This window comes from Typopeltis vanoorti, chromosome 13 (genome assembly GCF_054136105.1).
Source record: "Typopeltis vanoorti isolate ZY-2024b chromosome 13, IOZ_Tvanoo_1.0, whole genome shotgun sequence".
Classification (NCBI taxonomy): domain Eukaryota; kingdom Metazoa; phylum Arthropoda; class Arachnida; order Uropygi; family Thelyphonidae; genus Typopeltis; species Typopeltis vanoorti.
The window spans coordinates 106,675,487-106,699,590 of record NC_143561.1 but is presented as its reverse complement, the minus strand read 5'-3'; the positions used below and the strand labels follow the sequence as shown (position 1 = coordinate 106,699,590).

Sequence of the window (24,104 nt, the reverse complement as noted above, 5' to 3'; positions counted from 1 at the left end):
CATGAAAAAATAAAAAAAAATAAATAATTCACTGCATACTCATGCTGGCCTGGTTGGTCAGGCAGTTAAAGTATCTGCTCTTCAACAAGAAGTTGTAAGTCTGACTCCTGCTGTGGGCATATGTAAGAATTTAAAGTTAGGGTCTTTGATTATCTATGCTTGAATTCTTACAAGAAGATTCCTATGTGGGCAAATACATTAAAAAAAGAAATGGAAATATTTAACTTTTAAATTCCCTTTAATCTCTCCCACAGTATGTAAATCAGCAGTAGTGACCTAATTATGATGCAGTCATGTCAAGACCAAATGGAACATGTAGGAAAGTCACAACCTATCTATTTTTCTCTCAGATTAAACTTCACACAGCCTCAAACTATATAGTCTAAAAGACTGAATTGTCTAAGTTGCTCTCATGCTATCAGATGAAAATCCTAGCAATTATGGTTTGGAGTGCTAATGCAGATACAACAAATTAGAAAAGATATTCTAAGAAGACTGTTCTGGCAGTATTGAAATCTCTTTCAGTTTAATTCTTGTAATAACTTCTAAGTGAGGTAACTATGGAGAAGATACTCAGAGAAAACAAACTCTCGTCAGTTATTAAGTGAACTCCATTTCATATTAAACAAGGTATGAAGCTAACAGTTATGTGATAGTACTTAGTTTTTTTTACAAGGAAAGAGATTCTTTCCTTGTAAAAAATTGTTGAAATATGGAAATTAATCTCTCATGACTGAAAATATCATATGAAAGATGATTACAGTTCTGTGGAGTAAAGAAAATTTTGTTCATAAAATTTGTTAGGTGTATGCATGAATATTAATTTCAGTATCATAAAAAATTAAACAAGCATTTAGTTAGCAGGAAGATATGCTGATTATAGTATTGATGAAAATGCACTGTCATTCAAGACTCAGATCATTAAGAATCTTAAGGGAATTGGCAGCAGCATTAGTATGCATTAGATTTTGCAAAAGCTTTTGACAGACTGCCACATGATAAGCTTTTAAATAAATTCAAATGGATGGGATTGGATAACTCACTTCTGAGTTGGATCAGTGACTTGCTGTCAGATAGGTATCAGAAAGTTGTATATGGGGTGCAGTATCCCAAAAGAGGAAGGTCACTTGTAGTGTACTGCAGGGGTTAATTCTGGGCCCATTGTTGTTCAGTTTGTATATTAATGATAATGGGATGGGTTAAACTGATATGCAGCTGTTTGCAGATAATGCAAAGTCAAGCAGATGTTATGGGCTTACACAAGGACTTGAATAGATTGCATGATGGGTAGGTAAGCGGAACTATCAGTTCAATGTTGCAAAGTGTAAGGTTTTGAAATTTGGTAAGCAATGATGGGATGCAAAGTATACACTTGGTGGGGAAACTTTAAAATGATAGAGGAGATGGGAGATCTGGTGGTCGACAAGGACCTGAAATTCAGGGGGACACATTGCACAAGTTGTAAAGACATCATATCAGATAATGGCAATGATGCAGAGGACTAAGAGATGCAGAAATAAAGAGGCTATGATGTCACTGTATAGTGCTTGATGAGGCCTGCCATGGATTATTTCGCAGATTTGATCATGGGGGTTTTCATCATGGTGACGAGGATATGTTAGAAAGAGTCCAGAGAAGATTCACAAAAGTGGTCAGTGGTCTTTGGAATGTGGAGTAAGAGGACAGATTGAGAGCATATAAATTGCAAAGTCTCGTGAATAGGAGGAGGAGGGAGGCGATGACTGAGACATATAAGCTAGTCAGGGGTTGTTATCAGGTTGACATGGAAGAGATTTTTCATAGAATGGGAGGGGAGTAGAACAAGAGGCCATTGCTGGAAATGGTATAAGGAGGGTGTGAGTGGAATGCATTGCCTGAGTATGTTGCAACACATTGAATCTGTTTAAGGCATGGTTGGATGAGCATTGTGTGTGATAGTGTGTACCTCCCACAATGAGTTTGACTCCATGGAGGTCAGATACTACTACTAATAATAATAACAATAATAATGGATAGTTGTAATGGTTAGACATAAGGAAATGACTAAAACAAGAAATAACAATAATAGACAAAATCCAAGAAAGAAGACTGCAATGGTTTGGCCATGGGAACAGAAAGACTACCATCTAATGCCCTGAATACAACGATGGAAGGCAAAAGATCCAAAGGACGGCCCAGAATTAGATGGATAGACAAAATAAAAGAGGACCTGAAAACCAAATCACAACAAGCAACACCAAACTAAAACAGAATTGTTCGGATTCTCCCGGGACAGACAGAAGTGGAAAGAGTTCATTCGGCATCATCATCATCCACATAGATGATGGAAGAGAGAAGGAGAATGGTTAGTTTAAAACTTCAAAGATTAATAGATAAATAATTCTCTGCCACCTCAAAACCATTCCACACACATCCAAAGCGCAATAGGAATCAAGTCCACTCACAACCTTTAGATTGGAGAAAAGAGGTGTCATTCATTTGGACATCTAGACAGGTAACAAGTATTAGTAATCACTTGAAATCAATTTTACTGAATGAAATTTATCATCAGTTTCCTGATATGTACCCCCAAAGGATATTCAGCCTACTATGAGCAATACATGATTAAGTTTACATTATTATTAATCTCCTATTCACAATTTTCCTCCAGATTAGTTTATTACTTGTCAGTGCTCCAATATTGTCATATCTAACATTTTGTACTTCTAAGGCACCTTGGCCTGAATCAACCTACCTAGATCTTAGTCTTTCCCTACCATCTTTCCATCAAGTACCTGTTTTGCTAACTTTTCTTCACCTCAGATTAGTTCTGCTCACTTCTTGAATGCTAACTATGAAAGTTCTTTTCTAAGATCTTCATTTTTAATATGATTCTGGCATTGATGCCATCTGTTCACTCCCCAATTTTTTTTTATTCAACCCATAAAACTGTAGTGTTTTGAAAAGCTTTTTTCTGGACACCTTGTCATATACCTTTTCAATATCTAAGTACATTATCCTTGTTATAATCCTATGATTTCTCAACTATCTGTCATAAAGTGACAATCTGATCCTGACAACCTCTATTTGACCTGAACAAAGCTTGTCCTTCTCTAAGTTTCTCTTCCACAGATTTTTTCAACCTCTTTTCAAGTACGCTTGCATAAATCCTACTTGGAACACGTAGTAGAGAAATTCCTCTGTAATTCTCATATTCAGCTTCATTCCCTTTTTTCTAGATGGGAATTATTAGAGATCTACTCCAATCATCTGGAATTTGGCCTTCTGACCAGGTCCTCTGAATTATGCAGTGTAGCCACTACAAAACTTTTATACCTCCACACTTAAGCATTTCTGGTAGAATATTATCTACTCCAGCTGCTTTTCCACATTTCAAGTTTTTGATGGTTTTTTTTTCTTCAGGTACTGATATGTACTCCTCTTTGCATTCCTCTTGGAAATTTTCTAGTATGGTTCTGTCACAATGTCTGCACGATTATCCTAGTGGCTATGCACTTTGCAACCATATGCCTGAGGAAGTAGTGTCCTAGGTTCGATTCCCGTCGACAACGTGAGGAGCTCAAGGATCTTCCTCAGCCATAGCCAAGTTAGCCGGTCTTGGGCATGAACAGCAGCAGGGTCCCCCCCCCCAGTTTATCTGGGATTTTTCATCCCCGCAAGCAGACAAACCGGCACGTGAACATGGATACAGTCAGGAATATCGCCCTTAGGGGATGCAGCAGAGGAGTGGTGAACTGGCTGCATTAATATGCCAGTAACCCCTCATTAGGAGGGCCGAGAAGGATGGGATAGATAGGTTCTGTCACTGCTTGTTTTGCTTAAGTCTTTCCAAGTAATTACTCCAGGCACCTAGGATATGCTTATCTTTAATTTTCATGTCACCTTTATCATCTTTGATAAAGTACTTTTGCAGTACTCTTTCCTCCATTTCTTAGCTTTTTTTCAATAGCATCCAGAACATTTTGCCACCTTCCTGATATTTATTTTCTATATTCTTACCAAAGTCTTCCCATGACTTTTGTTTAGCTATTTTTACACATAACTTAGTTCTCTTACATTTTTCTCTGTATTCTTTTAGCCATTTGCTGACTTATTTGCTAGGAACCTTTTGGTATGCTTTTTTCTTTTCCAGAACTGCTTGTTTAACTTCTTGTGTCCACCATTGGTTCTTATTTTTCTATCCTTACTGACAACTTCATCTCATACCTCCCTAAGTGAATCAATGTCTTCTTCAGAGTTTGCCACTGAGACTGCAAGGTTTGGTTCGTGTTTTGAAACTCTTTCAAATTTTCTTCAATAATGCTTATATAGTTGAGTTTACAGTTTGCCTGTAAAAGCTGCTCAACTTTAATTCTTTTTAAAATTTTCTTATATACTATTCTTTTCAATGTAATATCCATTTTTATCCTAAAGAGTACTAAGTAATGGTCACTTCCAATTCCAAATCATCTGTACACTCTTGTATCTTGAACTAGCATGAAGATACCACTATCAACAATGACGTATTCAATGAGGCTTTTCTTATTTCTTGTGTCTTCTCCCACGTGAAATTATGCACATTTTTATGTTGGTGATAGTAATGACTAGTCGTCCTGATCAGAAATCCAGTCAATACCATTATTATTAGCTTATCTCTTTTCTCCAAATTTTTCTCAAATATTCCTATATGCCTGGTGGGATTCATTAATTACTCTGCTGTTTAGATCTCCAAAAAGCACTTTTTCCATTTTTCTTCATGTCACCAGCCTGCTCTAATAGCTAGAAAATTTCTCTGACTTCTTCTTTAGAACATTCTGTGGTACCATAATCACAAATAAGTTTCATTGTCCATTTTCCCATTTTGAAGTGTGCCCACATCACTATTTGAAACTGCCTTCCAATCAAGATGTTTATCGTCGTGTTTGGTTGTATGCTATCGCTACTCCTTCCATTCCTCGATCATTATTGACTGAATATAACATTCTATACTTATTATTTAGTAAGATCTCATCTGTTTGCCTTCTTTGTCTCAGTAATGCCAATTATGTCCATGTGGTGCTTTTTCAATTCTTCTCCAAGTTTGATTTCCTTTCCATTAATACTCCTTGTATTGATGGTTCCTATCTTTAGTTCTTCCGACTTTCTTCTTCTTCGAGTTGTTGACTTGTTCCCCATTGATACTTTCTAAAAAAGAAATATATATTTGCAGTAAATGGAACATTCCCCTGTCAGTGTTAATAAAATTTATACCAGAAAATGAAGAACAAGAAAAGTAGGCTATGTTTTGCTTTACTGGTGTAATTACAAATAAAACTACATGTGTAATTTTTAACATTCACTAACTCAATGGCTTTTTTTTTTTTTTTTGACCATCAGTTAATTCTTACGTGTTCCCCTGCAGGCATCAAATTTTTTACACCTGATGAGGAGGACTGAGTGATAGTTTGTAGCTTAACATATGCAATTTCAATGTGTGTTATGAGACATACTTCATCTACAACTCCAAACATTAAGGTATGATACAGAAAGACTTCATAAGCATATGAAGGATTAATGTGGTTCAGTCTAAAATTTATTTATCATCTAATAAAGACACAAATGCACTCCAATCCTTTCACATGTAAAACTATTTATGTTAAAGTCCGATTTATTCCTGTTGAATAACTTCTATGTTGAAATGATCATTCTTTTTTATAAGAAGTTTTACTCTCAGAAGGTCAGTAACCTACTACATAGCACTATGGGTGAAGAAGACAAAAAATCATTCACATACTTTTCAAATTACCAGATAGAGTTATTGAGAAACAATGACATGGAAAATTCATTCTAAAAGAGAGAAGTAGCTATGAAAAATGAATTAAGATCAATGGTCACGCATCAAAAGGAGACCAGACAGAGTAGTCCCTGTGTTAAGATCATGTTCACGAGTGTTATCCCTCCTATATGTCCAAGGAGGGATAACACTCATGAACAGAATAGAAAGTCTCACAACAAATAAAAAAAGGTCATAAGATTAAAAATACATCCAAAAAATTTACTCAAAAAACATTTTCACATCAACTTCACCTCCTATATGTCCTTTCTCAGTAATCAATTTTCCTGATATCAAATTACACCATGAAAGTCATCATGTAAAGATATGGCAGGATTGTAGATCAAAATAGAAAGTCTCACAACAAATAAAAAAGGTCATTATATATTAAAAATACATCAAAAAAATTTATTCAAAAAACATTTTCACATTAACTTCACCAACAGTCATGGCCAAAATTCTAATGACATGCATCATCACTTAGTTATCATAATTTGACTTGTTATTCCTAACAGAATCTCACTGGCAACCATAACTACTAATCACCAAAACTGTCCAAACTGCACTTTAAATGATTGTTCTGACACAGGGACAGTACATGGGTTTGGTCAGATGAAATACCTGCACCAGAGAATGCTAATCCTTCACTTCCCTCTTTTTAATCCATTCTGATTCAAAATTTCCTTGCATTTTGTAGCATTCTTTTGACACATCTCTGTTTCACTCTCCAAATTAGACCACCCAGACTTCTTTATCTGTAATGCTTGATTTACTATAATCTGAACAATAAAGTCATCTTCCTTACATCACTGTTCACAATTCTAACTGGCTCCTATTCTCTGATGCTATTGAACAAGATGGAAGGTATGCTAAGATAACTACAGTTAGCAATGACCTATCAGAATACCAGCCAATAATTTGAACACTTCTTCTCAGAACAAACATATAATAGCTGTCATTTCTCCTATTAAGACCAGAACCTTCTAAAGGTTTCTGTGCTATTAAAGATTCCTAACCAAGCCAGCCTTTTAATTAAAGCATTATAAAAGTGCTAAATAAGATGGCTAAAGTAATTTCAACTGCTTTTCCACAAGTTAATTACTGTTTTCATTCTCATGATCCACACGCAAGATCTCCCTAGACTAAAGAAATAATATAATAGAAACCTAACTGGAATGGAGAATTTCATCTCTCATTCCACTCAAAATTCACAACTGCTTTCCAAACACTGGTTTTCCAACATATACCAGGGCAGTCTACAAAAACAATTTCAGTATATCACAAGTGGCTTGAAAATACACACAATCTCTGCCTAAAGAAATAATTCTAACTGGAATGGAGAATTTCATCTCTCATTCCAGCTCCATACTGAGCCTACACTGCAGCTTGTAACAGCTACAAAAAGGTCATGATCCTTTAAGAACAAAAAAAAAAAAAAAAAAAAAAAAAAAACTGACCCTTATTCAACCAGCATGCAACTTCTCTCCTATCATGTTCTCATATTTCACTCACTCTGATGGTAAAGCAAATATAAAGCACATCCACATAATTCTCCAACTCCTGCAGAGATGACCATAGCAAATTACTTCTCTCATTACTAAGAACAGCTCACTCCATGCCTCATCTAATCTTTCATCAGCAAGAAATCAGAATAGCATAGACACTACATCTTCTGATCCTGATGGTATTCTCTAACTCTGCTTCAGAAATAACACCATCCTACTGCATATCATCTTTTTAATCTTTTGACATCCATCCTACTACAAGTGAGGTAAGGAATGGGTATATTACCTTTTACAGGTTTTTTCACAGGCAATGTTTTACTTGAACAGGTCACCACAATTCCTCGACTTTCTTCTGCAGACTGTAAGAACATAAGTAGGTGCTATTCATCATCCACTGTCCAGTTTCAAACCCACTGAACTAACCCCCACATCTCTTTCATTCTGTCTACTACTGTTCTTTGAAACATTCTCTCTAACTTCATGCAGTTTATTAAACTGCATCTAGCAAAAGTGGCATTATTCCAATATATTAAGTTTTTTTTTTTCCTTGTAAGGATTTTAAATACCAATTTGGATGAAATCCAATTAACAATTGTCCTGTAATAATAAAATAAAATACAGACACACGAAGAATAAATCTTATAGGTGCTTATGCATTCGTGAAATGAACTAAGTGTTAAAGGAAATAAGTGTTAAAATTAGAAATCTCAACAAATTATTCTATAAAATACCTTGCATCTAGACTCCAGGAAAAGGTGAACAAAAGATTCTTTACTTCCTTTATATTACTCTTTAAAATTAAAATTAATTAAGTTATATAATAAAAAACAACTACTAAGCAAAAATCTTTATCACCTGTCTCTGTGAAGCAATATCCTGACACTTAATATTTTGAGCTTCAACATCACTGGTACAAAATCAAAGTACTTCTACATATATTTTCATTTTAGTAGACTTAAATGGTCTCTGACAATTGTCAGAAGGTGTAGTTTTCAACAGCATACTGGTTGTAATTATTACCAAAAGCAGCAAAGATATGTCCTAGTAAAGTATCTTCTCTAACTGGATGTTATCTAACTGCTTTACAGTAATGAAAAACTACTACAGTTACACCCCAAGTTATGTAACATGTGACTTGCGTAAATTTACAGTTATGTAATAAATCTACTAGTGTGTATGAACATGTTTGCGGCTTTGCACAGGTGTGTCTTTGACAGCCTTATTGCAGTACAGTAGTAGATACCTCAATCAGTTAGCTCAGTCACTTGTTATCACTGCTAGTTTCGTTGGGTTTTTTTTAACCTTAAAATGGAATGTATCTACTCTAGACATGTTTGTGAGATGCCGTTCACAACAAAGTCAAGATGACAACCCGGACTACCCTCAGCCTCAACATCGAAAGGGGTAAAACTTCCAGCAGAACAGTATTCCTTAGAACAGTCAAACTTAGCCATCACAAAACATTTTTTTTATTTGAAAAGTGAATATTTCAGTTTGTTTTTATATTCTTTTATATTATGTATTTTTCATACTTTCATTACAGTATGTATATTATTTAAATACAATTGATAAATTTTTTTTATAATTGCCCCAAAAATTAAAAATGGAAAATAACTGATTAATGGCAAAAAAATTAATGTAAGACAGTGGTATGAGTAGCCATTGAACATTTCATTGTATGTAATTTACAAATTCGACTTATGTAAAGGTTTACGGAATGCATTACTTACGTAACTCAGGGTGTAACTGTACTTCTTGTGAAACTAGTTCACTCATTAATGAAATTCATATGAAGGTTCCTTATGTCCTAGATGAGATTCAAATCTAGGCTTTCTAATCAAAGAGAATATGTCAAATAATCTTCAGGACTGCACTATGCAAGTGTACATTTTGTAATAGCATTCTACTAGTTCACTGCCTTTAATAAAAATTTCTTACAACCTAGATGGGATTAAAATCCAGGTCTTCTAACTGAAGAGCAAATGTGAATAATCTTCATGAATGCACCATAGAGATGCACATTTTGCAATAGCACATTTTACGGACACCATTCGTTATCACATAACTAAAACAAGTGCCATTTTGACTTATATTGTTGTATAGCTTTTTCCTTTTTCTTATCTTTATATTCTACCGGCTGCCTGCCATTTATGTTGTAACCTCTCTTCTCAATTACAACTACTTTAACCCTTTACTATATCTCCTTGATACACTCTATCAGGTAACACGTGGTACCTCTGAGGGACAATGGAATTTCCTCGAGATCGAGGCAGTACCAGAGTGTCTGAGATTTACCCCTCTTAAAACGCCAAGAAATTTGTTTCGCTGCGCCACTTAGCGCTATTAGATTATTTAATATTAAAAACCAAGAGGTAATCACTGGACAGTACTTAATGATACCAATTAACTCTACAGACGTGACCAAATTTTACTCTTTTCAAATATCCCGCATAGGTTCGTATTAATACTTTATAAGCGGTGCATCAGATTCCAGAAATCACAGAAAGTCTTTATTAGAATCAAAAGCAAGGTTTATCATACTCAAAGGTTGATACAAATATGAACACTAAAATAAATCCCATCTTAAGGGAATTTCAGACAAGGTATATAAAATTCAAACACTACTGTTACACATATAAATTAACATACAGTAGCTTCCTAAAGTACGAATTATATTAACCTTCGCTAATGCGTTATTCATGTACTACTTTCACAATCGATCTAAAACTCTGTAGCTCTGTCAGACTACACAAGATAACATTCATATCTTTCACAATCTCTTAATATTATGCCAATTCTTTACTCTAAACATATCCTTAATTTCACTCAATATAAAGGCAACTTAAACACGACAGATAATTAACATAAATTCAATATTCTTCTAAAGTCCTAGCAATATAATCCTATCCTAAATCACAAATGTCCCTTTTACAACATGTTAACATGACACAAATCTTTTATTCCTATTCAGCATAACACAAACAAAGTTTACTTATCTTCCCTTTTCGAATCTTTAGAGCTTCATAGGTTCACAGGAAACTTCTTTTCGCGATGAATACGGCCACCAAGACCGTAGCTGCCTATCGAGTCCCGTCCTCCGACATCTAGGCCACTTGCGACATCGAAGAGACTCGCGCCCCATGCCACCGCACAAGAACCAGACACTAGGAAATCCAGGGAAGAAAAAGCCTTGTCTCAGGGTCGCATGACCCTTATATTTCCCTCCTTTTTCTCGTCGCTTCTCGCCCCCTTCGATATTTTGCGAACTTTTACGTCATGGCATCCTTCGTCTGCCCTGCTTGTTGCACGTACTATGACATCATTGTTTACTTGGGGCGAACCCTCCGTTGCATTACGACTCCTTAACCTTTGGACTTGGCACCCCCCCAACTGTTGGATTTGTGCTCACATTTTATAATCCTTTTGCAGAGGTTAATTTCTAAAGCTCTGGTAATGCTTTACATTTTCAATACTAAATTAAATATGTTTACAAATGGCACAAAATACATACTTAATTAACCTTTTCATAACAGAACATACTTGATTTATATATACATAATACTTATTCTACACTTAGAGGCAATTTACTGTATTTATCTCATTCTTTTGTTTAAAAAAAGCATGTTAGACTGTGATCAGATAGGAATACATAAATTTCCACTCTATCACAATCTAACAATATGAACAGTTTATTACTATACACAACCTAACTTTTGAATCATTCTTTCACTAAAGTGAAAGAATGATTCAAAAAATGTCACTAAGTCAAAGTTTAAGTCCAAATTGGGGTATATAAAATTTAAGTCCAAATTGACAAATTTTAAACAGACTCTAAATGCTTAAATGCATTAAATTGTATTCAGCCAGAACAGAATTTTTTATCATTTTGAAAAGTTTGCCCTTTAACAACTCTAATTTAAACTAAATTTGAGATGACTTTTTAGTCAAGATCTGAAATACCAAATTTTATTAAAATTCATCAAGCCAGAGCAAAGATATATGGCTATAGAAAGATGAGCAAAATGAATTCAACAGGATACTTAAACCGTTTTGTACTGCAACTAAAAAGTGTGCATTTTTGACACACAAGATAAAAATTAACTTATTTATTTTATTTTAATTAAATTAATTAATTTTATTTAATTTTAATGTATTTTATTTTAATCTTCTGGTTCCCATCTGCCATACGGCCGCGGGAGGGTAGCTATATGCTACCATTCTAGGGAGAGATGATTATGAGCAAGGTGGTTTCCCGTTGCCTTCCTTGCCGTAAGTATTTATGACTGTAACCGGTGGGTTCACGTGAGGAGCTTAAGGATCTTCCTCAGCCATAGCCAAGTTAGCCGGTCTTGGGCGTGGGCAGCAGGGTTTTTTCAGCCAGTTTATCTGGGGTTTTTCATCCAGCAAGCAGGCAAACCGGCCCCGTGAACCCACAGGTTACAGTCATAAATACTTACGGCAAGGAAGGCAACGGGAAACCACCTTGCTCATAATCATCTCTCCCTAGAATGGTAGCATATAGCTACCCTCCCGCGGCCGTATGGCAGATGGGAACCAGAAGATTAAAATAAAATACATTAAAAGAAGATAAAAATTGAATTTTTTTCAACATATTCATCATAAAAATATTTATCATTACCATCAATGTAGAAAAAAAAAAAGACACATATGGAAATTACATTACATACTGATTACTGTTTACATCTAGGAAAGTTAAAATGAAACTTACCATTGCAAAGATGATGTAACCATGTCAATTTCCTTCCATTGAATTTACTATTATAGAAGTCTTCAAACTAAAAGGTAAAAATTCAAGTTCATTCAATTAAGTCTTCTGTGATGACCAAAATAAATTAAAATTGTATCAGAATACTAGATAACACTGGTAAAGGGTATAGATTAACTAACCATCAAAACTAGATATGTTTTGAGACCTGCCCAGAGCCTATAAGGAATGTGAAGAGCACTGACTTGTGAAACAAATCTCTACTAAGTCAGTCTATTAGTAAGAAAAGGATACTATATTCAAATAACTAGTATTACTAAGACACAATAGACCAGAGGTGTCCACTAATTTTTTACACAGTACTTCTCCAATAAATATCTACCCGTGATCGACTTTGATTATAAATTTAAATATATAAATAAATTTTGATTTATTTATTTACATTGAAATTTAAAACTGAAGTGAAAATATAAATTTATTCACATAACCAACACACACTGTGTTTTGCTAATAGACAAAAAGAAAACAAGTACTATGTGTTCACATTACCATTACGACTACTACTAACTAGTAACTGAATGTGCACCTTTGTCTTTTTCATGAATATTGAAGAGTGGAATAGGGTTCAATACAACATGCATTATGCTATATGAAAGTTGTGAATCCATCAAGTGGAGTCATACAAGCAAAATTATTTCTAAGAATGAATATCCTTTTGGTAATGTTGTTAAGAATGTGAGCAGCATTTTGCTTTGAATTTCACAACACAAATTTTTAACAAAGTGCATTCTTGATAACTGCTGTCTTAAGGTGGATATATATGAATACAATTTTAGCAATCAATGTTATGGACACCACTGCAATATACTAAAAAGGTAATATTCTTATAAATAGTACATTAATTTACTCAGGCAAGAAGGATAGGTGGCAAAACAACTATTGCATTTAACATGATTTATGAAAATAAACTTCTTGAAGAGGAAGTTTCAATGATATGATGAGATTTTGTGCCAGGCCCTAAAGCACATGCCAATAACAAAGAAGCAGACAGATTTTTTGATAATTAGAAAGTACAATTACATTGACATGAAAACTAGTTTTTGCTGGAGATCTGATAAACAGAATAGAGATTAAAACCTAGGAAAATGTATGGAAAAAACTGGAAAAAAATGGCAGGTAACAATAATATGAATGACAACCTAATAATAAAAGAGAATAAGAATAAGAAAATATGAATAAGAGAATAAAAGAATAAGAATAATAATAAGAAAACCAGGACATCCTCTTAAACAATGACGTCTAAGGCCAGAACAGGCCATGCTAGGCCTAAATCCTTGATATGCATGATGATGACAACAACCTAATAATGATGTAAATAGTAACATAAACACATGTATTTGCATGTGACAAAATTCATAGAGAACATACTATCATACAGCAATCTAACTAAACTATATTACTGCTCAGTGATATCATCAGATTGGTCCAGTATGAAATAATATAAAAACCAAATAGGGACTGTCAACATTTTCTGGTTTTTAAAGAAGGCTAAACAAGTATTACCAAAAAAAGAAAAATGTATCAAATGATCAAAGGTGGGTGAACACTTTGCAAATGGAAACCACTAACACACACACACACACAAAAAAAAAAAAAAAAAAAAAAAAACATTTGATTTTGTTTACAAAGAGTTTGTAAACCAAAGTTATTATATTGGCTTTTGGCAAGGTCTAAAGACCAAATACAGAGCGATAAATTGCGAGGTCAAAATGGTGAGCAACTACTTTGGTTTATATTAAATTGAAGTTATTACTCTAGCATGGTAGTTGTCTCCATAATTTTATTATAATGAATGCTGATCACTATGTAACTAGGAAAGTGAGGACTGAGACCAAACCACTAGACATCAAACATTGAAAAAGTTCCATATTTAGTCTCTAGAGCAGAGTTTTTGGGATATTTAAAATATAACTTAAAAAATACAAGAAATAAATAAAATAATAACAAAAAAATAATAAAAAATTCCTTAGTCCACTCAGAATACTATACTTAGTCCACTTACAATATAGATCATTCGTAGGTAGAAGATACAAAAAATACTAATCTCCTTGCTATATTTTGATAGGGTGATGACAACCTCGCCACCCTCAAAGCTTATCTTCCTGGTTGAAGGAAATGCCAACCAGACCCCATAGACAGCAGACGACTTTCTTCTCCTGGTGATGCACCACACCTTGTTTACTGAAGGCTATTGTTTTGCCACCTTTTTTTTGCAATAATATATGCAAAAAAAAAAAAGTCTACATCCTGTGGATACACTTCTATGGCCTAACACTAATATATATAATGTGCATCACCACTTATTCATCCAAAAACAAGATTTGCTATTCTTGACAAAACCTCAAATGTCTGAACTGTACATGATACAATTCCTTCTAACAAACACAGTACATGTGCATTTGTCAGATCTGACAACCCATATCAGTTAAATGCTAAAATTAGCATTTTCTCTGTTTGATCTGATATGGCTCAAAATTTCCTAGCTACACTTTGTTGCATTCATTTCTTGTCTCTATTACTCTCTAAAGTTCTTTTGCAGTCAAAATACCCAAACATCAAGTTCATATTCATTGGGCACATACATCATCATCCACCACTCAAACTGGTTTCCCCTTCTCTAATTATACTGATCAAGATGGGCACGATCTTAAGGCATTTGCATTCATTTCTTGTCTATCACTCTCTAAATCTTGATTTTCTGCAGTCAAGAAACCCAAACAACAAGTTCATCTTCGTTGGGAAAATCACTTTCCACAACGCAAACTGGTCATCCCTTCTTTCACTGATCAAAATGGAAGGGATGCTAAGGTATTTGCCATCAGCAATGACTTAACACAAATAGTCTATTTATCTACTAGGTAATCCTCACTATTCTGAAAATACCTTTGACCCTTTCTTAACCAACTTCCCTTCTAAATATTCTGTAGATGTCAATTCTTTTCTTGGTAACCCATAACAACAATGAAGTTTCCTTCACTGTCAAGCATTCTTCATCCAGCATTTAGTCTTGTGTTCTTAGGCATCACAGTGGTGTCAAATGGGATGGCCTGCAGGTCATATATTCCTACTGTTTTGAATATTATCTTTCTCCTCATTCAAATATCTCTTACAACTATAAAGAAAAACAAATCTAACTGGATTGGAGTCTTCTCCACTTTGCTCAAAATCTGTTTCCACTATCAAATTCTTGAGCCTATATTCAACTCACTGTAAAAAATGGCAATAAGAGTCATCCATGAAACTATCATTCAACTGCTCTCGCTTAAGTTGTTTCGAAAATCACAGAGGGCATACAGAGGCAACTTTTTCACTATCTGGAGGGTCCACCAGCTAATTGGTGACTAGCAATATAGATCAAGGAAAAGTCTGAATGTAAAAAAAAAAAAAAATTCATGTGCTTTGTAAGGTATCTGTATTAAAATTCAGATATCCCACAAGTTTAAAAACCTAAAAATGAATGAAAATTAAGAAATTAGTAATAAAGCATTTTATAAAAGCAGTTAGTTAAATTTGTTTTTAAATGTGTGGGATATCTGAATTTTAATACCAATACTCTACAATGGTGCACCCTAATAATAATAATAATAACCATCATAATTATTACTTAAGTGGATATTAGATCAAGCATTTTTAGATCAAACATTTTTGGCTCTTTATTTTAGTAATAATAATAATTTTTTTTCAAGTAACAAATTTTACAAGTTCCATTATGATTGTAAGACTCCTAGCCATATAATCACTAAATATATAGCTCTGTATTTCTAAGAATATCCATCAGTAATTCTATCATTCCAATTAGATGTAAGTGGATTGTAAGAAATTTTAGAATTTTTTTTCACTTGTTCATCCAAAAGGAACTTTCCTAAACTATTCCCTAATAATGCAGTGCTCTTATATTTTTTGAATGTCAAATTGTGCTATAATAAACCTTTTTGGATACTTAACATTCAGAATCTTATATATATCACAGGTGACATCTTTTTCAAAACTTTATATAATTCTGATGCTCCTAACCCTAGTTTACCTTTTCTTCTCTAATCATAACTGTTTTGAATTAAGACCAAGTCACAGACTTATAACACTTTCTTTTTTAAACTGATTCAATGCCAGTTTATACTTACATGTAGATTCACTATTCCACTTTTGAACATTTGCATTTCAAGGAAACAGAAAAGGAACTGATATTGCAGATAGGATATAAAAGAAGAAATACATTCTTTCATAAGAAAAACAGGTATGAGCTCATCAATCATCATATCTTGTGATCTTGAAGAGAAGACAGGAAATCTTGTGTGGTGTTTGTTTTAAAATCTGATATTAAGTTTGTAGAGTGTTTTCGTTTTAGGAGATAAATCTTTATTTATAATGCAAATTTGTATATAGCACTTGCAAAACAAACGTTTCACACCCACACAATATCAATGGTGCTGATGGCAGGATTTTTAGTAAGAGAATTTTAAGTATTTAAGAAACTGAGTCTTAAGAATAATTTTGAATATTATTAGTATATTTTAGTAACTGAGAAAATGAATAATTCATTCATCTTATAATATAAGATGAATGAATTATAATAGTTAGAAAATATAATAGTAGAATAGCTAAAAGTTCTGGATCTTTGTTATGTAAGAGAAATTCCTGCTATTAATTAATGCTGAAATGCCTGGCAAACTATCATAGGAGATTTATCCCAAATTGTTTGGCCTACCTCAGTCATCTTAATGAACTTAGGGAAAAAAAAAAAAAAAAAAACGAGTAAAGTTTCATGAGGAAAAGCAAAACAGAAAGCTTTAGATGATATTAAGTCCATTTTGACAAACCCACCTGCTTTGATTCACCTCAAGTTAGAATCTAAGATTTATATTTCAACTGATGCTTCCTTCAGAGAATTGCATAGCAGATATATTGGAACAATTTGGGAAGATAAGTTGAAGCCAGTAGTATTCCTAAGTAGGAAACTTAGCAGCTCAGAGAGGAAATATTCCATTATAGAGAAAGGAGTATTAGCCTTAATTTATCTCCTTAGGAAGCTAAAGTATTTGTTATATGGTCAGATAAACCACTGATATTTTTGAACAATATCAAGGAGAAAAACCAAAGAACCATCAATGGACTTTGGAAGTTGAAGAATATGACTTGAAAGTGCCCTATTCACCTGACACACAAAATATAGTTGTTGACTTTCTTTCTAGAGTTGATACAGATAATGTAATCAAGCATGATGATGTAAAAGATATAGATTCTATTCAGTTTAAAGTAAATACAGGGTGTCCCAAAATTCACGCAAGAAGTAATTTTGATAGAAAACACAGGTTTTTAATTAAAAATTGTAATTTCTTATTGATTCATAAAGTATACAGTATAGGGTTATGCATGGAATAGCATATCAGGTAAATGGCTTCCACGGCTTTGCTGGCACATATGCACTCTTTTGTCGAAAATTTCCATGACCGTTTTGCATAAATGTGGCTGAATTTCGTTGATACAGCGCTCAATTTCCTCCTTCAAGGCGTGGGTGGTCGTGGGCTAGTTGGCATAAACCTTAGACTTCAAAGAATCCCAAAGAAACAAGTCCAATGCCGTTAAGTCACATGATCTGAGCAGCCAATTCTGATCACCAAAATGGGAAGTTACACGACCAGGAAATGACTCGTGCAGTAATTGAATTGTTTCTCGGGCTGTATGGCATGTGGCACAGTCTTGTTGAAACCACACGTCGTCCACATCCATATCTTGCAATTTGGGCACAAAAAACTGGATTATCATGTCGCGATAGCGAGCACCATTAACTGTTATTGCCTTACCAGCCGCATTTTCGAAGAAGAATGGACCGATGATGCCTCCAGCCCAAAATCCGCACCAAACAGTGACACGTTGTGGATGCATTTGTTTCTCAACAATCACTCGTGGATTTTCTGAATGCGACAATTTTGTCGATTAACGAAGCCGTCAAGATGAAAATGAGCCTCATCGCTGAAGATGATTTTGTTCGAAAAATAAGCATCCACTTGTTGTTCCATAATCCATTCAACAAACTCTCTTCGCTGTGTGTGGTAAGTAGGCTTCAGTTCTTGAGTCAATTGAACTTTGTAAGCATAAATCTTTCATGAGAATACGCTGTAGAGAGCTTCTCGAAATGCCCAATTCAAGACCACGGTGCCGAATTGATGTTCCTGGGCTCTCAGCAACACTCTCAAGAACTGCTTCGATGTTTTCTGTTGAATGACTTGTTGAAGGACGGCCAGAGTGTATAAGATCACTAATTGATCCAGTTTCCTTGAATTTTTTTAATTAATCTTTTCACAGTTGAAGTTAAATTACTATTCCAACCATATTTTGTACAAAAATTGTGAACTGTAGCTGCAACCTTCATTATTTTTAAAATATTGCTCAACAATGAAAATGCGCTGTTCTTTCGTGTAGTGCTCCATTTTTAATAACCATGAACTGTCAGCTGTCACACTGTCTTTTTTTTCTCGTTGGCAACACTTTACCGCACAAATGGCACTAAATTTAAATTTTGCGTGAATTTTGGGACACCCTGTATAATGAAAACTGGAGACTTCCAAGAAATCTGTAAAAAGGAAGAAAATTCAAAAATGGAATAGTGAATCTACATGCGAGAAGCATGAATTGCATTGAATCAGTTTAAAAGAGAAAGTGTTAAAAGTAGGTGACTTTGTCTTACTTTTAAACAGATATAATCAGAGAAGAAAACTAGGATTAAAAGCATCAGGGCCATGTCAAGGCCTTTGCCTAAGACAGATCATAGAAAAATATAAAGAATTCAGACTCCCTCTGGAAATGTGTTTCTTAGACTACTCTAGAGCTTTTGACTGTGTTGAGCATGTGAAACTGTGGGAAGTAATGAAAAGAATGGGTTTTCCTCAACACCCTATAGGGTTAATAGCCAACTTGTATAAGGAGCAAGAAGCCATAGTAAGAACAGGTGTTGTATGGAAAAGGACTTAGGCAAGGATGTTTACTTTCTCCTCACATGTTTAGTATATATGCAGAGGACATCATGCGGGAAGCATTGGATGAGTTCAGGACAGGAATTAGGATGGGAGGTGGATTGATCAGTAATCTGAGGTATGCTGATGAGACAGTGCTCCTTTGTAATGATGGAAGAACTAGGATTAATTCTTGACAAAGTTAACAAGATCAGTAATAACTGAGGACTTCAACTCAATCCTAGCAAGACAAAGATTATGGTTCTCAAAGGAAATACAAACAGAGAGGCTCTTGAGAAACAAGTGTACCTTAATGGAGAAAGAATTGAGGAAGTCAGCGAGTTTGAGTACCTGAGATCCATAATGTGAAGAATTGCTGTTCAGAAGATGTCAGAAAAAGGTTAGGAATGGCTAAAACAATAGTTAGAGACCTGTCTAAAATCTGGAAGGATGGATCTATCTCCATGGGAAAAAAGTTGAGGATTTTGGATGCAGTTGTTTTTCCAACAGCGACTTATGGATTTGAGAGACTTGGAACCTAAAGAAGTCAGATAAGAAACGGATATCTGCTTTTGAGATGTGGTGTTACAGAAGGCTGTTGAGGATATCATATACTGAAAGGCATACAAATGAATGAGTGTTAGAAAAGATCAGTAGAACTTTAAGGCTCCTTAAGGATATTGAGAGAAGAAAGTTAAAATATTTTGGACACATAGAAAGGATGGAAGGGGGGACTTCTCTGAACGGTAATAGAAGGTAAAGTTCTTGGAAAAAGAGGCAGGGATAGACCATCAATGAGATGGATGGATGGAATGACTGATCTTCAAAGAGTTGAGGCCACCAAAAAAAGCAAACAACAGGACTACATGGCAAGGCCTGGTGTGGCACATCACCGAGCACTGGAGTGACCAGACGGCATCTGCAGATGCCCAGTGAACATAGTTGTAGGGCCATATGGAGTACTGAAAAAGGTGTCTCTTGTGATATATAAGATTGTGGATATCATCATCATCAAATTCCTGCCATGTACCCTCAAGTGGTGTACAGGATATGATAGTACTACATGAAAAAAATTACATCATTACTAACTTCCTATCTACAATTTTCCACCAAATCAGTCTATTACTTGTCAAGACTCCAACATTATCAGATCTTATATTTCTATCATCAAAGGCACTTTGTACCGTATCAATCCACCTATATCTTGGTCTTCTTCTGGGTCGTTTTCCTGCCAACCTGGCAGAGAACACTTGTTTTGCTAATCTTTCTTCGCCCATTCTGTTTAAGTGACCATACCACCTGAGATTAGCTCTGCTAACGCATTCCTGGATGTTGACAATGTCAAGTTCTTTCCTAATATCCTCATTTTTAATATGATACTGCCATTGATGCCATCTGTTCACGCCTCTAATCTTTCTCAGGACTCTCATATCTGCAGTCTCTAGTCTTTGGTCAAGTGTTTTACTTCTGACCCAGATCTCAGATCCATAAGTTAAAACTGGTTTGAACACTGTCTTGTATACAGCTAATTTAGTGTTCTGACTAATTTCTCTCTTATTCCATATGAATTTATTCAATTGACTTCCTACTGTACCAGCTTTGCTGATTCTGTTGTCTATTTCTATATTTAATTTACCATCTTCACTAAAAATCGTGCCTAAGTAGCTGAAATATTTCACTTGTTCCACAGGTTCTCCATTCACAATACAGTTGACATTTTCAATGATTCTGCCTATTTTCATTGTCTTTGTCTTTTTATTGCTGACTTTCATACCATATCTATTACATCTACTCAATTTAGTCAGTGAATCCTGCAGACTTGTAGCGGATTTATTTAGAAGTATAATATCATCCGCATAAAGCAAAGAGCTGATATTAACATCTCCGATTTTGATATCATGTTTAATACCACTTTCCTTCATAATGTGATTCATATAGATAATGAATAACAGAGGGGATAATGTACATCCTTGTCTCACACCAGATTTAACATTAAACCATCTTCCTGTACTTCCTTCAATTCTAACTGCTGACTTACAACTCAAATAAAGACTAAATATTGCTTGATATAATGCTCCATTGACACGATATAACTGTAGCGTATTGAATAGCTTCTCTCTTGGCACCTTTTCATATGCCTTTTCCAAATCGACAAAACTTAAATACAGATCTCTGTTATATTCCCATGCTTTCTCGACTACTTGTCGTAAAGTGAAGATCTGATTCTGACAGCCTCTATTTGGCCTGAATCCAGCTTGTTCTTCACCAAGCTTTTCTTCCACAATTCTTCTCAACCGTTTCTCAAGTATACTTGCATAGATCTTTCCAGAAACACTCAGTAGGGAAATACCTCTGTAATTCTCACATTCAATTTTATTTCCCTTTTTATATATGGGTACTATGAGAGCTCTACTCCAATCATCGGGAATTCGTCCCTCTGTCCAGGCTTTCTGAACTATGCAGTGCAGCCACTGTAAGACTCTTATACCACCATATTAAAGCATTTCTGGTCTAATATCATCTACTCCTGCTGCCTTTCCACATTTCAAGCCTTTGATGGCTTTTTCTACTTCAAGTATGGATATGGATTCCTGACTGCATGTCTGAGCAGTGTTTTTTACCACTGTGCTGTCATCACTGCTTGTTTCATTTAGCAGATTTTCAAAGTAATTACTCCATACTTCAAGGATATGTTTTTCTTCCGTTTTCATGTCACCTTTATCATTTCTAATTCCTTTTACAGCACTCTATCCTCCATTCCTAAGCTTCTTCAACAACCTCCAGAATATTTTGCCACCTTCTTGATATTTATTTTCTAGATTCTTGCCAAAGTCTTCCCATGACTTTTGTTTAGCTAGTTTTACAAACTGTTTAGCATTCTTGTATTTGTCTCTGTATTCTCTAAGAGCACAAGCTGACTTATTTGCCAGGAACTTTTGATATGCTTTCTTCTTTTCCTTCACTGCCTCTTTAACTTCCTGTGTCACCAGGGAGTTCTGATTTTTTTATCCTTGCTGACAACCTCGCTGCATGATTCTCTGGCAGAATCAATCAATGTTTTCTTCAGAGTTTGCCACTGAATCTCCAAGGTTTGATTACTGTTCTCAAACTCTTTCATTTTTTCTTCAATAATCTTTCTGTATTTTAGTCTACAGTTCACATCTGAGAGCTGTTCAACTTTTATTCGTTTTAAAACTTTCTTACATGTCATTCTTTTCAATATTAAATTCAATTTTAACCTGCTCAAGACTAAATAGCGATCGCTTCCAATTTCAAATCCTCTGTACACTCTGGTGTCCTGCACCAGGGAGAAAACATCACTATCAACAATAACATAGTCAATGAGACTTTTCTTATTCCTTGCCTCTTCTCTCCATGTGAATTTGTGCACATTTTAATGTTGGAACATGGTGTTAGTAATAACCAGTCCATGTCCTGAGCAGAAATCCAACAGATATTTGCCATTATTATTAGCTTTGCTCTTTTCTCCAAATTTTCCCAAAATATTTTTGTATGTCTCACAATCATTTCCTAATCTGCTGTTTAGATCCCCAACAAGGACCAACTTTTCCTTTTTCATTGTGTCAGTTGCTTTTTCTAAAGCCTCAAAAAATTCCTCAACTTCTACCTTAGTAGAACCTTCTGTGGGACCATAGGCACAAATAAGTCTCATTGTCCAGTTCCCCATTCTCATATTTGCCCACATTACTCTACTTGAGACTGACTGCCATTCAAGAAGATTAGACTCGTATTTTGTGTTGAATACTATGGCTACTCCTTTTCCTTGATTGTCATTGCCTGAATATAACATTTTGTATTCATTGCTCAGAAAGATCTCACCAGTTTTTGTCTTTTTTGTTTCAGTCACCCCTATTATGTCGATCTGGTACTTATCTAATTCCTCAGCTAGCTTCTTTTCTTTGCCATTCAGGCTTCTTACGTTGATAGTACCGATCTTTAACTCTGGTGATGTTGAGTTGGGGTTTGTTTTCAGATTTGTTCCAGTAGCTGACTTTTCGCTGTTTGCCCTGGTTCCCTTGGCGAAAACAACGGGGGCCTTGTTTAACCGGGCGACGCCCCAGCCGGCATGAAATTTTGTCATGTCGTACCATCATTTTTCATTTTGGTTTAACAAATAAGAATACAATTTGGTCGGCTAAATCCCAAATTGCCAACCCATCCTCGTTCGTTCAGTATCCAAGTAGATACCCAACAGGGTGCACCACGAGAAGGTGAGGATTGGACATTAGGTCAGAAGCTCTGGTTGGTTCTTCACATTCCTTTAAAGGCTATGTGGAGGTCTCCTCTCAGTTATACAGCTTTGACCCTTAAGCACTCCGATTGTGGATGTTAAGGATCCAAAAGGGTTTATTACAGCACACTTTGACATGCTCAAAAAGTATTATGATAAGAGAACTGCATTATTAAGGAATAGTTTAGGAAAGTTCCTTTTGGATGAACAGTTGAAAGAAAAATTGTAAAATTTCACTCAAGTTTAGTTAGAATGGTCATGAAGTAGATAGTGAAATTACTGATGGGTATTCTTATAAATATAGCGCTAGATTTAGTAATTATATGGTTAGGAGATAGCTTCTTCTAATCATAAAGGAACTTGTAAATTTTGTTAAAAAAATTTAAAAAAAATTTTTTTTTAATGCTTAGAGTGAGCCATTGTAGGATATCTGTATTAAAATTCAAATATCCCACAGTTTAAAATATAAAATCAAGAAGTTAGTAATAAGGCATTTTATATGAGCATATGCTGAAAAGTTTCATATCGTGTAAATTACATGGTTCCACCATGTAATTTACACATTACATATTCTCCAAGAAGTGTTTCACACTTGTTACAACTGCATCATCATTTGCAATGCACTGATAAAAAAAAGTCTTTCACTTGTTGTACTCATCAGCTGCAGATATGACCTCATCATCTGTGATAAATTTTGTTTCTTTCAAGTGTTTCTTTAAATTTGGGAACAGAAAATAGTCAGATGGGACTAGGTCTGACGAATAGGGTGGGCGAGGAAGACATGCCCATATGGAAAGCCCAAGTTGTGTATTGGATTTCA

At 34.8% G+C, this 24,104-nt stretch overlaps 1 protein-coding gene across 2 annotated transcripts in view; it reads right to left on the bottom strand.

Annotated features, from left to right (window-relative positions):
- Positions 1-24,104, bottom strand: part of Cul2 (cullin 2) — a 427,362-nt gene that overhangs the window by 57,637 nt on the left and 345,621 nt on the right. For both annotated transcript variants that reach the window (XM_090403159.1, XM_090403160.1), the window contains one exon: positions 12,026-12,092. In XM_090403159.1, coding sequence (XP_090259285.1) covers positions 12,026-12,092 — 67 coding nt within the window. The remainder of the gene's footprint in view (positions 1-12,025; positions 12,093-24,104) is intronic.